This window comes from Entamoeba invadens (assembly GCF_000330505.1).
Source record: "Entamoeba invadens IP1 unplaced genomic scaffold scaff_1105074725273, whole genome shotgun sequence".
Taxonomy (NCBI): domain Eukaryota; phylum Evosea; order Mastigamoebida; family Endamoebidae; genus Entamoeba; species Entamoeba invadens.
In genome coordinates this window covers 128,037-146,803 of record NW_004191876.1, presented here as the reverse complement: position 1 = coordinate 146,803, position 18,767 = coordinate 128,037, and the positions used below count along the sequence as shown (strand labels likewise).

The window sequence follows — 18,767 nt, the reverse complement described above, 5'->3', positions numbered from 1 at the left end:
TTTACTTTTGATTGAAAACGCAACTTCCTGAAAATCGTCTACGTGATTTCCATTTTTGTATTTTCTGTGGAAAAATGTTTAATAGACGTAAATACATGAAACACTCTTTGGAAGCAAAACCCGAAGAAACATACAAATTTAAAAGTGTTCACAATTTTAAATTTTTAGATGACAATTTCGACAAATTTAATTTGATTGCGCTCAATAGTCAGCTTGTCGAAGAAGAAAAAAATAAGTCAAGTGGTTTGACTGATAATGAAATAGACCTCTCGCCAAATATTTATAGAGGTGCCGATTTATTGAAAGTGAGGAATGAACTTGAGTCACAATTGAGACAAACAAGTTACACTACATTTGAAGACGTCAAGAAATATTTATTGAAAGGATTGGAAGAAACTGTTCGTGTTCTTCCACTCATCGATTATCAAAATTTCCAAATGAATATTTCTGTTTTACACAGCGAGTCAACACAAGAAGCACTCGACAATATCAGTAAAAGTTTTGATGTTCCTATTATTAATTGTGAAGATGTTGTTTCAATAAATTCAACTGGTATTGTGGACTCTGGAACTTTATCGAAAACGACTGCTATTACAAATTTTATTCCAACTCCTCGAACAATTCAAAATGAAAATTCAATTAATGTTGATTATAGCCAGGCTACCGAGAACGAATCTCAGAATACCAACGATTCGACCAAAGAAGAAATAAAATTCACTGTGTTTAAGATCGAACAATTGGAAAAAATGAAACACATTAAAGAGCTCCTCAAACCAGAGAATAAATACTCCGCCGAGTACATCGCACAAGAAACAAACAAAGAAGTTCAAAGAAGACTTGGTAAAAATGTTGACAGTTATTCAACAACAAATGATGCTGGAAATAAAAGAGGCAGCTTTATAACGATGATGGCTGCATTGATGATGGGAGCGTGTGGGTTGACAAATAATCAAATTGATGCCATGTCAAAATTGATATCCATAATTTTGCTCATGTCCAATGTTCCTAAAAAAGTCGTTAACACCGCTCTCAGTTCTTCAACTATGCAACGGAGATTTGAGTTGATTTCGAAAAAATCCAGATATGACCTACAACTCATCTTTAAGCAGTGTGACTATTATACACCAGTGGCGGATTAAGCAATGTATAGTGGGGTTGAATACTTTTCGCTCTTTGTAAGATTTGTGTTTTCAGATGGATCATTTGTTGAAAAGAGAATCAAAATTGAAAACTATGACGGCAAAACAGATGCTGCGGGGTGGCTAAGTTGGATAATGAAAATATTGGAATTGATGGATGCTGACCTCATTAAATGCATTGGTGCTTGTTTTGATGGAGCTTATGTTCCGATACGAAATGGTGGACTCTCTGGAAAACTTCTGGCTAAAATTAAAGAGAGAGACGGGCTGAACGGATTTGATTCAAACTACTGCTTTTCACACAGAACAAATAAAGTGACTGAAAAGTGTTTTGGATCACAATGGGGGCTGGCTATTGAAAGTTTCTTGGACGGGTTAACAGTTCAGACAACAAGAACAGCATGGGATCAATTCTGTGCCAAAAATCATATCAAAGGTGCAGTTCTCAAATTGGTTCAACGATCCGAAACAAGGTGGCTCCAAACAGTATTAATTCTTGATAATATGTTTGAAAATCTGCCTTCACTTCAAGAATTTTACAGTGAAAGAGAACAATACCAAAAGCCTTTTGGACCTCGCAACATTGTGGGTGAGTGTAATGTCAACTGCAAATTGTTTGTTGCGTGTATGTTCTTCACTCAAATAGTGCTCAGTAAGTTGAAGATTATTAACGATTGGCTACAGACCGCCAATTTACTATACCCCGTGGCCTATCAACGTGTTGAAGATTTAATTTCAAATATCTTCGAGCTCAGACGAAAAGTAGTGTTAACCGATTATTTAGAAAAAATGAAATACACTGAAGATCTTGACGACAACGAAAAATTCATATTGAAAAAGTATTCAATTCACCTGCTCCTTAAGTTGAGTGACGCGATGATTTTGAGGTTTGCAATTCCTTCAAGAAAAATGACCAAAGAAGACCTCTTCGATGCTGGATTGTTGAAGGAGAACCAGGTCAAAGGAACGAATATGGCAAATTTCGGGAAATTACAAAGAAAACTCAAAGGAAAAGAATTGGTAATAAACATCAAAATTTACAACAACTTTGATGCAAAATCATTCGAGGAAAGTGATGACCAAGAATTGAAAGCAGAATTTACAAAGTTTCAAGATTGGTACTGTGCCAACATTGAAAAAGTCGAAGAAATTGCAAACGGGTTGGAAGGGGAAGAAAGGGCTGATGCTACTGAGGCAATACGTACTCTTGTTAAACAAGTGAGATTAACAAGTACGGATCAAACAGAAGCAACAGATATCGCTGAAGATTGCAGCAGTAGTGAAATTGTTAAAGAAAAGAGAGCAAACGCCATTCAACACAGAAAGCACATAAGGGCTTTATTCAAAAAAGAAGCAGAAGATTTCTTAAAAAGTTGCCCAGCCAAAAAACTAACTTTGAACACCTTGTTTGCTTCGATGACTCAAGAAGAAAAGAATCAATTCCCATGTTTATTCAATCTTGTGAAAAAAAAATGAATGCTAAGAGTCCAACCACTTGCCCAGTTGAAAGATCTTTTAATAAAATTGGACAACTTGATAGAGCAAACATGAGCGTTGAAAAGAAAGTTGCTTACATGGATGTTGGGGATGCTCTGAAAAACTAATTACCATTTTTTAATTCGATTTGTTTAAATGAATATTTTTATATATAAAACAGTCAAAAAAGCTCAAATATTTCGGGTTGGTTTTTTATTGATAAAACAGTCTTAAAAACCGTAATATTTCGGGAAGGGGGTTTACTATATTAAAATTCATTTTCAACAATATCAAATAAAAGTATAAAACGACCCACCCATCACCGTGAACGGGCAGGAAGGAGGGCTATTGGAATGATTAAGGAATCAACCGACATCTTTTTTCTAAACCTCACCCTCTAATTTAAATAAAATTATACTTTAAATTAATAAATATATACATATTTTAATATTATGGGTAATTAATTATACAATAATTATTGTTAATTATATAATATACTAAATAATTATAATTTAATTTTCAAGATCTAATTTATAATAAATTTAATTATATTATGAAAACTATAATTTAAAATCAAACGTATTTATCAAATCAAGCAGGTTTACTTTTTGAGAAAAATATGTCTTACAATGATAACCCATTTAAAAGAGATTTATGTCAAGTCGTTTGAAACTGAAGGAGACTTGTTACTGATAGTCTCAACTAAGATCTATGATCAATAACCGAACAGAGAAGAAGTTTGCGGCTGCTATATTCAAGTTCTTGTTGTAGGTGGAGAAGAAATTTGGGAAGAAAGTGTCTGTCAAAAATTGTTAGACAGATTTTATGTACTTTTGTAATAGTATACCATCACCTCTTGTTAGTCATCCACGCAACTCATTTGGTTGTGATTGTTGGTGTTAAAGGTGAAGTAGGGAAAACAAATGCAGAGTGTTTGATAGCATTGAATGATGCATTAGTGACTATTGGAGAGATAAAGATACTATAGTTAAAAGGCATGCGAAATCCATTTTTATGAAATTGCAAATGATCAGGGCAACAGAACAAGTCATCATGTGTTGCCTTCACAGATAGCGAGAGGCTGATTGGCGATGCAGCAAAGAACCAGATTGCTATGAATGTGAAGAATACAGTCTTTGATGCAAAGAGACTGATTGGAAGACGCTTCAGTGATCCAGCAATTCAAGAGGATATGAAGCACTGGTCGTTCACTGTCGTCAACGATGGCAATGACAAGCCATTGATTCAGGTTGAGTACAAGGGAGAGACTAAGAAGTTCACACCAGAGGAGATCAGTTCGATGGTGTTGACGAAGATGAAGGAGACAGCAGAGGTGTTTGTTGGTGGGAAAGTCAACAACGCAGTCATCACATGTTCAGCCTATTTTAACGATTCACAGCAACAGGCAACAAAGGAAGCAGACACAATTGCATGCATCAATGTGCTCAGAATCATCAATGAGCCAACAGCAGCCGCAATAGCATATGGACTTGACAAGAAGACGGAGAGAGAAAAGAACGTCTTGATCTTTGATCTTGGTGGTGGAACATTTGATGTCTCACTTCTTGCTATTGATGATGGCGTCTTTGAAGTGAAGGCAACAAACGGCAACACACACCTTGATGGCGAAGGCTTTGATGACAAAATGGTCAACCACTTCATTGCCAAATTCAAGAGAAAGTACAAGAAAGACATTTCAGGCAATGCACGAGCAGTCAGAAGACTCAGAACATCGTGTGAAAGGGCAAAGCGAACACTGTCATCGGCAGCAACAGCAAACATCGAAGTCGACCAGTTGTATGAAGGCATCGACTTCTACACATCAATCACAAGAGCACGTGGAGTCCCATAGTTGAAGTCACATTTGACATTGATACAAATGGGATTCTGAATGTCTCAACTGAAGACAAGACAACGGGAAAGAAGGACAAGATCACAATCACTAACGACAAGGAAAGACTCTCAAAGGTACCAATCAACAAGATGGTTATAGACGCAGAGAAGTTTAAGGCAGAGGACGACAAGATGAAGGAGCTTGTCGAGGCGAAGAATGGACTTGAGAACTTCTGCTACTCGATGAAAAACACACTCAACGAGCAAATTGCAACAAAGCTCTCACCAGATGACAAGGCGGCAATTGAAGCAATTATCAAGGAGACACTCGACTGGCTCGACAAGAACCAATCGGCATCAAATAATGAATACACACAGAAACAGAAGGAAGCTGAGGCGAAGATCAAGCCAATCTTCATACAGATATCGACAGAATAAAACTGGTAACATGTCTGGTGCACAACAATGGGGTGCAAAGAAGAGTGACACAAAGGGATCAAAGATAGAAGAGGTCGACTAATGTGATTCACTTATCTTTGCAAAGTTATTCGAAGTGACCCAAAAAACTAATTTAAATTTGAATTGGTTTTTTAACTATTAATTTGTAACAAAAGTACTTGTTGTTTTGTGTTTATCCATGATGAAATGTATTTTTGGAAATAATTATAATTTTTGATAGTAAATTAATAATAAAAATATAACTCGTTATATAGTTTTAAAAACACCATAGACACAACAAAAAGGATAATTTTATACACAGGAAAACATCCTTAATAGTGGGAGGACGTCCCCATCTCACAAATTACCTATTTCCCCTATATTCCCATCCTTCTTCCCCGTGTCCATTTTTTTCTTTATTTGAATAAAATATATTATATTATTATGTATAATATACATAATAAAATATTATTATGTATTATAATGGGTTATAATATAATATGTAATATATATCTAGTAATTTGATAAAAACATGAATTTATTTTTAGTTCAGAAATGCGTTTTTTGTTGTATATTAATGATAAAAAACATATTTGGGTCATGATATTTATTTTGGAAATAGTTCCACAGTTATATAGTCGATAAATTGGTAAAAAATATTTTTGTAATAACAAGATAAAAATAATTCTCTTTTACCACAAATGAACAAATAGCACGGAAAATATATATATTTTACTTAAAAAGATATAACCTTTTACCAGTTTATTAAGATGAAAAGATGCTTAAAAAAGATTAATTTGAAAAATGATGTTGTTTTTAGTTAAATAGGAAGACAAAAGGATGGTTTTATTATAATTTATTTTAATTGATTATTAATTAAATTTTTGATGCTTTATTTGACTAAATATAAATTTCAAATCCCAAAACGGGTTCGTTTTCATTGTCAATCGATAATTCTTTTTGCACAATTGTATTTAATTTGAACATAAAAATACCAACAAACGGGCTTTTTAAAGTATTTTTAATTTGTGATGGCATTTGATAAAATTAAGTTATCCCTCTTAAATAGAGTGTTTTTCATAAAATAATAACACCGTTTTGTTGTGGATTATAAAATATTTTTATTGATAAAACAGTAATGTTTTACTTAATTTTTGAAGAGAAAATGAATTAATAACAATAGTTACATTACCATAATAAATAGTTTGTAGAATTAAGACTAAAATAAAATTTGTATATTAAAAACTAAGTTTATTTTAAGTGTTAAAAACAATCTTTGTTTTGTGTATTAAATATTAACTTTGTGTTTCAAAAAATATGTTTTTCATTTTTATAAAAATATAAACAATATTTGCTTCTTATTTTTTGACCAAATATTTATTTTATTTTAAATTAAAAAAATCCATTTTATAAATATAAAATGAAACAAACCAAAAATACAATGAAAAAACACAATATAAATAGATGATCTGTAAAAATATTTGGCAAAGATTAACAGTTGAAATAATTATGCCTCTTGGAGAAACGTTTTCAATTTTTCCACGAGGAGAGGAAGGGAAGAAAACCCAGATAAAAGCTAAAACGAAGGACTAAATATATGGCAGGAGTCATTTAGGAAAGGCTAGAGTTAAACTGTTGGGACCCGAAAGATGTTGAACTATGCTTGTGGTGTTTAAAGCCAAAGGAAACTTTGGTGGATAGACTTAGGAGTGTTAACGTGCAAATTACTTGCAATATATGAGTATAGGGGCGAAAGACTAATCGAACTATCTAGTAGCTGGTTCCACCTGAATATTCCCTTAGGAAGGTTGAAGTGAGAAAGTAGTGAAGATTGGTAAAGATAATGATTGGATGTAATGGAGAGCTTGACTTTTCAACATTTTAACAAACTATGAATAGTCGAGAGATTCAAAAATATACTAATTTATTAGGAGTGAGCATATGGGACTTCAAATCGGCCAAGTCTGGTAAGCAGGACTGGCGATGCGGGATGAACCGAACATACAGATAAAGTATCCAAGTCTTGCATGAGGAGAACCATAAAAGAGGTTCATTCACATTAAATCCAGGTTGATGGCCATGGAAGTTGGAAATCGCTAAGGAGTGTGTAACAACTCACCAATCGAATGGATAAGCCCTGAAAATGGAAGGTATTATAATGAGAGAGAGTGATGCTGTATCCTTGTGGAGGCTGAGGCACACGAGGAGTACGGAAATGCATGGTGTCGACAATACGTGAGTGATAAAGGTAGAGAAGTAATTTCTATTGAAACAGACTTGATTACAGATCTTGGTGGAAGTAGCAAATACTTAGAAGAGGAAAAAAATATCTAAGGACTGAAGAGGAGAAAGGTTCCTAGACAACATTAATTGGAATAGGGTGAATCAATTCTCAAAGACAAACAGGGAAATGCAAGAATGAACTCATACACAAGGCTTACAAAACAACCATACCCAATGAATATATAAACTTGTATCACGAAGCTAAATCATTTTTAATGTATTAGTTTATTATTTAATTGTTTATAATTATAATAGTATAATTTATTTAATTCAATTAATATAGTAAAAGTGTTAGAATTTTTTTTATATAATATATAATTTCATTTTTGGTAAATTTTACTAAAAACTAAACTATATAAATTGATGTTTTAGTATTTTTTTGTCAAATCGGTTTGTTGCAATCAAAAAACCAAAACAGTTCAAATCTATACAAAATTGATGTTAAAAAAGACTGAATTAATTCTACTCACGAACGTTTTTAATTTTTTGGCGTGAAAAAAATATGATTGTTAACTTTGATTTGTTTCATGGCAAAGTTGATTTTGTTATAATTTGTGTTGTGTGTATCACGTTTTGACAATTATTATTGTAAATTTTGAATATGTTTTGATTTATTTGTCATCGTTGGATGGTTTTAATTTGTTGTGATTTGTTATATTTGGGTTGTTTTTAAAAGGTCTTTAATATTAATTCTATTTTGAAATTCAAATGGTATTTTAAAAAATTGTCATTACAAAAATATGTTAATGTTTTAGAAATTTTGTTTTTCAAATTGTTATGTTTTTTGTATTTGTATTTATGTTATTTAAATGTTATCTATCCCGATAAATGATGTATTTAATACCTATCATTTTTGGGTAAATAAACTATATTTCAATATGTGTGTCTTTTAACTATTTTTATTGATATTTTAAGTTATATATTTGGTTGATTATTTTTATTAAGAGTAATTTATTTTTTGTCCTATAACTGCTTTTGATTTATCGAAGTTTCTAAATAAAATGCCCGATTTTGTAGACATAGCTATCCTAATATTTAAATGTTCATTACACATTAACTATAAATATATAATTATTTAAACTATAAGTTTATAGTTATAAATATAAATCATGTACTAAACAATTTAATTAATTATTAATACATTGTTTAGATTTGTATAGTTTAAAACAATAGTATTGATATTATTTGTTATATAATAAATTTAATAATTAACAAATATTTTTGAGTTTTTGAGTTTGATTATTATTATTTAATATAGTTTTTAAATATAAATATTTAGTTAGTAACGTTAAATATAAATATGAAAATAAACCTTTCTCTATTATTATTAATTTTTTAATAGCATTTTTAATTATTAATTAATGGCTTTTTGGTTTTATTATAAGTTGAATAGGTTTATTTTATTACATATTATTAATAAAAATATAATTATTTAATAGATTGTTATTTCATTATTATTTGTGTTATTAAAATGTTATTTGTAACTATCGGTTTGATGTGTAAAACTATGCTGCATTTGTCACAATTTTTGTGTTAATTATGGCAATCACAGCAGTAATAAAATATAAACCGATATTTAAGAATTGAATTAGCTTGTTTTCCCATTAATTGGCTTAGTATTGATTCAAATAACTATCTGTTTCTAAGTTTTTTCATTTACAAAAGTCGGCTTTAAGCTCGCCGCTAGATCTAAAAAAACTAAATGAACATAAATTCAAGCCCACTTTGGTGACGTGGCAAATAACAAAGAAAAAACACTTTTGTCACGTGATAGACCCTGATTCAGCATTCATAGTTAACAGTACAGTACATTTAATTATATTAATATAATTGAAATCAAGAAAATCAAGTCGAAGTAATTGAAAATGATTATGTTTTTTGTCCATCTGTAAATATATACAAATGATGATTATTTTATGATGATTTTTATCAAGTAAAGTTGGATTTTTAAAGTTATCTACAATAAAAATAAAATAATGTATTTCAACTACATTGAAAATTATTATTAAGAATAGTAAAAAACTTTATTTAAAAAAACTTTTTATAATGGTATTACAGCATTTGATTAAAATGTTACTTTGTAAATTACTAAATTCTCATTAAAATAAACAACAATAATACAACATATTTTTTTGTAATGTAAATACATGTAATAACACTGATTATAAATTAAAACAAAAAATAATTATTATTGCAATGAACAATTTTAACACAGAATTAAAACTTACATAATTATATCCAATATAATATAATAATTGATTTCTTGTTGAATAGTGATTAGGGTGCGCAACCGTTGACAAAATATTTGCTGTTTGCCCGTTTTTTAACACAAAAAATACTTTGCTTTAATTGTTTTATTTTTACAACTAATCGTGATCTTCAAAATCTCGAGATCTGAGATTTTATTAAAAAGATCTGCCATAACAACCAAAAAATCAAAGCTAAAAAAATGAACCAAAAAAAATTTTTTTTTGTTATAATGCATTTTAGTTTTAACAATTACATTTTTACTTTAAAACTTTAATGTTAAAATTATTTAACCTTTTAATTAAAAATCCAATATTTGCGCTTTTTTACCACCACGAATAAATTATATCATTTCAATGTTTTCAACAATTTCATATAATTGTTATATTGACTTTATATTATGACAACAATAATACTTTCCATTATTGTTGACATTTAAAAACAAAAGAAAACAAGCCAAAATTTAAGTAAAAACAGTATTTGGTAAAACAGTACTTGTTAAACTACAACACAATTACAATTGAGTTAAAAAGACAATTAAATGACATTGTTTCTTACTTTTGTTTTAGAATTTTATATATAGACGTTCTGTTTGATCATTCACATGATATTATAAGTTGTTTGACAATTATTTTGCATTTTTCATGATTATTATTATTTTTTAATAAATGTTTTCAATGATATAAATAAACGTTTTATTGTTGAAGTGATAACCACATAAACATGTGTCATATTATATTTTATCTACATTATAATACAATGTTATTGATAGCAAATAAACAACACCAAATTTCTTTACTTGATAATAATTATAAATATCTCTGTAACTTTCTTGTTTATTTTTTGGCTCATTGATAATTATATACACATTAATACCCACAAAAACAAAACATCATCAGTTTCTTGTGGCCGTAAGTTGTTGAAACATACAGAGATTGATGTAACAATCTTTTTATTTACATTTCAACAATTAATCATCTTTGTTTTTATTATTTATTTACATATTCAACCTGGTTTTTTTGAAATGAAAACTTATCGTCTTTGTTTTTCAATTACTTAAATGAATAGAATGTCAAAGTCGTCTTTATTTACAATAAAATACAAATCACTCATATCATTTTATTTAAAAATCAATTGTCAATTCATTCTTTTTTATGTCTATCATGTTTATGACAACACAGTTCATATAGCGTTATTAAACAACGTTTTAATGTTTGTAAGTACCTATTTTAATTTCATTATTATGTTGCTTGTGTTGTATTTTTCGATTTTTATAATTTATTTGGAAATGAAAAAAACAATGTGTTGTTTATACCAAATTATATAATTTGCTGTCAAATTTTTTATCTATTAAGTTATATAACAAAAATTTCTTTTGTTATCTTATTTTATGAATCGTTCTAATTTGTCTTATAATAAATACAAAATATCAAAAAAGTTGTTTCTAATTACATTAGGAGGAAAAAGTGGGATGCTGAGAAAAAGGGGGATGCTAATCTAAATATAAATTTTTTTTGGTGTTTTTCATTTTATTAATTATTTGAATGATTATTTATATTAAAATTTATAGTAATTATATAAATAGTAATATAAGTGGGATGCGGGTCGAAAATTAATACTAAATATTTACTATATTTTATTTAAATGTTTTAACAAACTAATAAATGAAGTTGAAACTCAGAACTGTTATTATCAAATTGAATAACAATATCACCCGTTTGTGCTTTTAAAGAGATTATTTAAGTGTTGAGTCTATTTTATTGATGAAATATATATTCAATTATACATCCACATCAACTAACACATAGAACAGAGAAAGTGGAAGAAAATGATAGTATTTCATTAGAACGACGGAAGTAAAAGAACTCAATTGACGCTTCTACAAACTTATAAAATATTATTTGTTTGTAAGTGGAAGTATGGTTTTAAAATACAGGTTGATGTTTAAGCTTACTTCTCCAAATCATTCCAAAATATAAATTCACACTGTTTCCATTGTGGAATGGTGTTGTGTGTTGGCTACAGACTAAATGATTGTTTAAACTTGTTTTATTTTAACTACTTTTTATTTAGCATTACAACGTATAGTTTTTTATGTCTGCTTAATTAAATACACATAATTATTAATTCATTGTCCTATATGGTTATGATAGTATTGAAAATAAACATTAAACATATAACTTATAACGTCTTGGTAGAGTTGTCATTCGTCAAGTCAACATCAATATACATTTAAAAATTAATAAATAAGAATCAATCAAAATGAAAGATATGAACAGTCGATTGTTCAACAAAAAAATGTTGTGGTTTAATTTTTTTTGTTATAAAAATAAAAATACAGTAAATCAATTAATCTTTTAGAAGTGTTAAGAATATACATTTTTTGAACATTTTATTTTTTGTACAAAAAATAACCAATAGTTGCGAGCATCCTCCTTTTTCTAGCATCCCCTTATTTCCTCCCACTGTATTATTTGTTTTTTATCAACTTTTGGGACAAATAAAAAGTTTATTTACTTTTAATCAAATAATGTTCACACGTTTCAATATAAAGACAGATTTTTCATTTTTTTGCTTATTTCTATTGATATAAAAATAAATTGACATATTTCACTATTTTTTACAATGACAAAAAAAGATTTCATAAAAATGAAAATTTACTCTCACGGTTGCGCACCCTAATAGTGATACAAATGGATAAAACACTTACAAAGATATTATTATACAAATCTATCAATTTTAATATTAAAACAAAGTTGTTATTTTTTTAGTTTGCTTATTAATAAATTTTTAATATAATACTGGTGATTCCGGAATCGGTTCGGGAACCGCCATGTTCCGGAATCAAAAGTTTGGGAATATTTTTTATGAAGTTCGGGAACTTGTGTATTCGGGAACTTATTGGTTCGGGAACACACCAATTTTAAGTTTGGGAATCAGGATGTTCCCGAACCGAGGTTAAAAATATTCCCGAATATTTTTTGATTCCGGAATCGGTTCGGGAATTTGATAAAAAAATAAAATTCCCCAAATATTTTTTTATTGATTCCTGAAACTTCTGATTCGGGAATCAAAAATATTTCCCAAATGTTTCAAGAAAAGCCGATTCCGGAATCTGTTTCGACTACACTATTCCAAACTTTTTTTTTCTTTCGGCAAATTTTTTGGGTCATTGTTTTTTTGATGACGTTGCATTTGTCTACTTGAGTTTTGTCTTTTTTTTACGTGACAAAACTTTTGAGAAGACACTCGTTTTTTTCTAACCATGATTAAAATGTAGATTATATTAATTTATTATATAATAATACTATTTTTATAACAATTATAATTTATTATTGATTATACTAATCAATTGTTTTAATAATAATAAGTTAAAAAACCACGATTTAACTATATATATATAGTAACAATATACTATTTGTTTTACTATATGACTTAACCCTGTTTTATTTTCATTTCGTTTTACAATTTCTTCACTTCAAATTACCTTCTAAATTTGGAGCAAAGAATCCCCTGACGTGGCAGTTTATAAGTTTTGAGCAAACACCCGATTTTGTCCAATACTAGTGCGAAGCCTAATCGATAACTATTTTTTAGAACTATAAACTAAAGCGAAAAAAAAAATTAAATTATATTTTTTAAATTTTATAATATTTAATATTATACAAAAAAACTACATTAAACCATACAAAAAAGAACCTGCAAAAAAAAAGAGAAAAACCCCCGACTTTCCAAGCCCTACTTTTTTTAAAATTCATTCTTTGCTTCCAAATGGCCACCACATTATTTCCAGACTTTGACGAGAACAAGACTGTCTTCGTGAGCGGTCTGACCAAAAACGTGACTGAATCTCTGTTGTACAAAGAGATCAGTGCCAAGTTTGAGTCGCAGGTTGCTTCAGTCCACGTCAGCCGTAACGAGCATTACGACACTGCTATTGCTTATGTCAATATGAACACCCACGAAGCAGCCAAGAAAGCGATAGAGACGATGAACGGGGCATTGATTGATGGGAAGCCAGTCAACATGTTTTGGTCGTTGAAAGATTTCAAGCAAAGAACAGAGACACAGACCAATTTGTTTGTCAAAAACATCAAGAAGACTGTCAGTCAGAAAGAGATGCAAGACGTCTTTATGACTTTTGGTGAAATCATTTCAGTTAAGTTGTCTGTCAATGAGAATGGTGCATCAAATGGATTTGGATATGTCAAGTACAGAACTATTGAAGCTGCACTTAAGGCTGTTGAAAATGCTGCTGAAATCAAGGCAAAAATTGGGGAGGACAATTTCATCGTTGCAAAGTTTGAAAAACAGACGAAGAACAAGAAGACCAACTTGTACGTCTCAAACATCGATAAGAGCGTCAATGAAGAACAATTCGTTAAATACTTCGAAACGTTCGGACCACTCAGAAAGAATCCTGACAATAAATTCCAAGTCTTGTTTGCATCAAAAGATGAATACCCAACTGCCATGGGATTTGTTGATTTTGAGAATGAAGAAGATGCTCAGAAGGCTTTAACTGCTCCAAAGAACAACGTCCTTGGGCAGGGTGAAATTAAGGTTGTTTATTATATGAGCAAAAAAGAGCGTAAGAGAGAATACCAATTAAAGAATAATGAGATCATGGCTTCTATTAAAGGAAAGTACAAAGAGTTCAATATGTATGTCAAGACATCGAACGACTCCGAGCACTCAACTTCTGATGCCGAGATCAGAAGCGCTTTTGCCGATTGTGGTGAGATTTACTCTATCAGAATTAAGTACTTCAACAAATCCCCAACTGATGTCGCCTATGTTTGCTTCACTTCACAAGAAGGGTATGATAAGGCAGACAAAATCGGCAAGGAGCTTGGATGGAGTGTTTACAAGTTCAAAACCAGACAGGAACGATCGTCAGCATACCAGATATTAAACAACTACCCAATGAACTATGCTTTTTTCAATCAAATGATGAACTTTATGAGTCAGAACATGCAACCTTATGGCTTGCCAGGTATGTATCCACCACAAGGTCAGCAACAAAGACAAAGAATAAATCCAGGGAACACAAAGAAGACTCGTCAACAAAAATCAAACAACGAACCAAGGAGCCGCCCAGTTCCAAAGAAGGAAGAATATCAAGAAGAACCAATCAGCAAGCCAGTTCCTAAACCACAAGAACAAGTTACCGATGAAATGAAGAACGATCTTGGAGAAGCACTTTATTCATTCATCGACGATCTTCATATGTTCTCGGACGAAGAAACTGTTGGGAGAATTACTGGTATTCTTCTCGAATCAGTCCCATATGGCCAACTCAAAGAAATGTCTGATAATGCAAAGGATCACTTGAAGGAAGTTGTCATGGAAATTGAGAAATCTATTAAAGGTGCTGACGCCAATTAATTCACCTTTTGTGGGCATCTTTGGTTTCAAAAATCCAATGGATTTGCAATACAATATTTCGTTGTTTTTTTACAAGTAATCAATTGAAAAGAATTGGTTTCCTGTACACACGAATGAATAAAATAATCAATCAAGTATATCGTCGAGTTGGATGAATTGAAACATGCGAATCTCCACATCCCGAGGAAACATCAACCCACACAATGCATTTGATGCGCCAATAAATTCGTAAGAGCGCTGTTTGCAAGAGCACATGTACTTCCCTTCTGCAGTTTCTTTAAGAAACAAATCACCAAATTCCCCAAAAACAAGTCTTAAGTCGTCGTACTCTTCAGAGACATAAAAAGCCTTTGCTGAGCTCTCTCGCTTGATCGGAAACATCCGCGGTTTATTCATTCGTCCATTCGATTCAAAAGAGAACAAAAACGAGTTCTTGTCTGAAACCCATGTTCCTCTCCGCGGAATTTGACGCGACACAACCCCCCCAAACTTGTTGTTTTCCTTATCTACCAAAAGCACAACAAATGCTTTTAAGGAGATAGTTTCTTCAACCCACCTGTCACCAAGTGTTTTGTCTGAACTGTCATAGATAACTTTGCTAGGTCGCGTTGTCTTCAGCCACCCACATAACGTGGTTATCTCTTCTGATGTGAGGTTTGGTAATACCGTCGGTGATACTGTGTGAAAAACGTCTTCCTTTGTATTAGTAAAAACCTTGAAAAACTCCCCTAATCTGCCAGTCATCGAAAAATCAACCGACTGGGAAAGAAATTCATTCACTAACTCTTTGTGAAGTTTTTCGGTGCTAAGGCGGACTGTTTGACCATCTTCTTCATCACTTTTCGCTTTTGTTTCATTTGCGTCTTTGATTTGTTTGAGTTCGATTTGTTCAATTGGCACAACCGTTTTCACCTCTTCTGCATCATCTTTTGGTTTCATCTGAACAACAACAATTCTTTTTGTTGTAAACGTCTTGGGATATGTTGACCCACATAACACGTTTTCTTTGCCATTGAAATTAAACGAAAGCTGTTGACAAAACGAATTTTCACCATCAAACTTGACGACCAAATCTCCCTTTTCACCAAACTTAAAAAGAATTTTACTGCTTTTGTTGGGAAGTCTAAAGCAACAGTTGTACTTCTGACCAATCTCAAATTTTTCCATCCCCTCTATTCTCCCATTTGAGAATAAGGAAAACAAAAACGCTTTTTTGTCGCTGAGTGGCTTATGAACTACTGAGACTTCCTTGTGGAGATACCCACCAAATCTATTTTGATGAGAATCTTCCAATAAAAAGACAAGGTCTTTCTTTTTCAAAAGAAGTTGGGTAACAACAGACTTTTCTTTCTGACTCGATGCACTGTCATATATGATGTCTGACATTGCGAGGTTCGTCCATTGGCAGATCGCGTCTTCTTCTTGTGCAGAAAATGGCGTTTTAAACACATCTGCTTTAAAATTTGCCATCTCTTCATCTTTCTCTCCTTTCTTTTCTTTCATATTTATTGGCCTTTCGTCTATATTTTCATTATCGTCTCCATTGTTCATATTTTTTTCACTCAAAGTGTCCAACTCAGTGAAAAAAGTGTTATCGATAGTTTCTTGTGGTTCTTCTTGCAACAATTGAATGGGAACACTTTTGTGCTTCTCTTCTTTAAGTGTATTAACTTTGGACATCAACTTCTTCCGTTGTGTGTTAACCTTTAATTCGTTGTTGAACCGCTTTTTTTGAATTACTGTTTTCGACTCTTGAGTCTCTAACTCTTGTTTTCTCAATTGATATAATTTGCTTTCATACCCTTTCATTAAGTCTCGAGCACAGTACGCGCTTCTCTCCAATTCGCTAATCAACTTACCACACTTTTCGATGGCTTCCGTGCACCTTTCTTGGGATGCCTTCAATTTGTTATAATATTCCTCTTTCGTAAAGTCCTTTTCCATTTCACACATTTTAAAAACCGTGTCAAATGTCCGGTCGCAGTTTGTGCAAGTCTTTATTGTCTCGTTGAATGTGTCTGCACTAATTTCAATATTTTGAACAATTCGGTTTGACATTGTCATTTCAACTTCTAAGTTTATTTGTTTTATTCATCCACAACAACAAACTATACTTTATTATAAATTGTACTTCTTTCTATTCTATTTTTAATTTGTTATTATCAAATAACAAATAATAATTTGTTATTCAATAAAAATTTTATTCACACAAACCATTATTTTTTTGACAGTAAAAATTACTAAAAATTTAACATATAACTCATATTATTAATATTTTATAATTATAAAATTAATTATTACTTTATTAAAACTACAATTTTGGAGTACTAAACCCTAACAATGAATCCCGCAAAAAAAGCACAAAAAATAGCAAATTAGGCTTTATTTGTTTGTTTTTGCTTGTAGGCCTTGGTCAACACGACAGGCTTGTTGAGGAGGGTCTTTCCGTTGAGCTTTTCAATAGCAGCCTTTTGTTGTTCTGGGGTCTTAAGTTCAACAAAGGCAAAACCTTTTGAAATGACCTTTCCGTTGAATCTATACGATGCAATTCTTGCGGAAACAATGTCGAATCCCTCGAAAAGGGTCTTTAAGTCACTTTCCTGCACATCATAAGACAAACTTCTCACAAAGACGGAGACATCAGAAAGATCTTCTGGTGTTTTCTCTTCTTTCTTCTTCTCGATTGGTTTGAAAGCGGGGGCTAAAGCAATTTCTTTTTCGCCTTGTTTTGTGTTGTTCAACTTTTCGATGGCAGCCTTTTGGTCTTCTTTGCTTTTCACTTCAACAAAACCGAATCCCTTCGACTCAGTTTTTCCTCTGTACTTGAAAGTCGCGACATGTGCTGAAACAACATTAAAAGCCTCGAACATTTTTTTCAATTGTTCGTCGTTGACTTCCATCCCCAAATTTCTCACGAAAATCTCTGTGTCGCTTTCGACACGTTTCTCGTCATGTTGGTATCTTCTTGGCGCACGTCTGTGTGGTCGATAGCCTCTCGCTCTGTTCTCCTCACCTTGTGGTCTTTGTTCTCTCTGTGGTCTTTGTTCGCGGTATGCTCTTGGGGCGCGTGGCTCTCTCTTCTCTTCAGTTTTCTCTTTGACGAATTCGACTCTCAACTTTCTTCCATCAAATTCTACACCGTTCGACGAAATTGCCTTTTTAGCGTCGTCTGTGTTTTCGTACTCAACAAAGGCAAATCCTTTTGAGTATCCTCTGAATGTGATGAGGTGGCACTCTTTGATCTTCCCAAACGACTCAAAGTGAGTCTTAAGACTGTCCTCCGTTGTGCTGTAGCTCAAATTCCCTACGTACAATTTCGTCATCTCTTCTTTACAAGTTTCTTTTCTTTTTTTCAATGTTCTAAAAACAATGTTAACCACAAATCACCCTCTTCTTATTTTTTTTCATATTTCTCAAATGTTTTTTATGATTCATACTGTTTGATATATTTTACCACTTTTATATATCAAAAAAGACTATTTAGGAAAACCTTCCCAGCTTCTCGGCATTTGTTTCTTTGTTGTTTTTGGCTTTGATCGGCACTCATTCGAATCTTCTCGAGTTATTTAACGAACCCGTTTTTTTGGGAAACACTGTCCTTTATAGTGTTTAACTACCTTTGCCATATTCCCATATTTTTGCATGAATTATCCTCGTTATTTGTTTTATCAATTTGACAAACCCTGCAGGTCAACTACATTAAATGGAATAATATATGTATAATTTAAATATTGTTACTATTTTTAACAAGTAACATTCAAAAACAAAACATTTGTTTATTATATTAGAATCATTGTTATAACCGAAACTACTTCTTATATCAGTAATCATTTTATCTTTTTAATAACATTCACACCAAAAATGTGATTCAATTTACCTTATAAAATCAAAACAATAAATAAACTACAAAAAGCTATACTTAATCACTGCGAAAATTGTTGATGTTGTTCGATTGGAACGCAG

At 31.4% G+C, this 18,767-nt stretch overlaps 5 protein-coding genes across 5 annotated transcripts; 3 read left to right on the top strand and 2 right to left on the bottom strand.

Moving 5' to 3' along the window:
- Positions 1-437: 437 nt before the first annotated feature.
- On the top strand, positions 438-1,139 carry EIN_296960 (hypothetical protein; the record flags this gene model as incomplete). Its single annotated transcript, XM_004185674.1, has 1 exon — positions 438-1,139. The coding sequence occupies one exon, from the start codon at positions 438-440 to the stop codon at positions 1,137-1,139; it is 702 nt and encodes a 233-aa protein (XP_004185722.1).
- Positions 1,140-1,274: 135 nt separating this feature from the next.
- EIN_296950 (hypothetical protein) lies at positions 1,275-2,615 on the top strand (the record flags this gene model as incomplete). Its single annotated transcript, XM_004185673.1, has 1 exon — positions 1,275-2,615. The coding sequence occupies one exon, from the start codon at positions 1,275-1,277 to the stop codon at positions 2,613-2,615; it is 1,341 nt and encodes a 446-aa protein (XP_004185721.1).
- Positions 2,616-13,187: 10,572 nt separating this feature from the next.
- Positions 13,188-14,804, top strand: EIN_296940 (polyadenylate-binding protein, cytoplasmic and nuclear, putative; the record flags this gene model as incomplete). Its single annotated transcript, XM_004185672.1, has 1 exon — positions 13,188-14,804. The coding sequence occupies one exon, from the start codon at positions 13,188-13,190 to the stop codon at positions 14,802-14,804; it is 1,617 nt and encodes a 538-aa protein (XP_004185720.1).
- Positions 14,805-14,930: 126 nt separating this feature from the next.
- EIN_296930 (hypothetical protein) lies at positions 14,931-16,748 on the bottom strand (the record flags this gene model as incomplete). Its single annotated transcript, XM_004185671.1, has 1 exon — positions 14,931-16,748. The coding sequence occupies one exon, from the start codon at positions 16,746-16,748 to the stop codon at positions 14,931-14,933; it is 1,818 nt and encodes a 605-aa protein (XP_004185719.1).
- A 431-nt stretch (positions 16,749-17,179) lies between these two features.
- Positions 17,180-18,127, bottom strand: EIN_296920 (28 kDa ribonucleoprotein, putative; the record flags this gene model as incomplete). Its single annotated transcript, XM_004185670.1, has 1 exon — positions 17,180-18,127. One exon carries the CDS (start codon positions 18,125-18,127, stop codon positions 17,180-17,182), a length of 948 nt encoding a protein of 315 aa, XP_004185718.1.
- Positions 18,128-18,767: the final 640 nt, after the last annotated feature.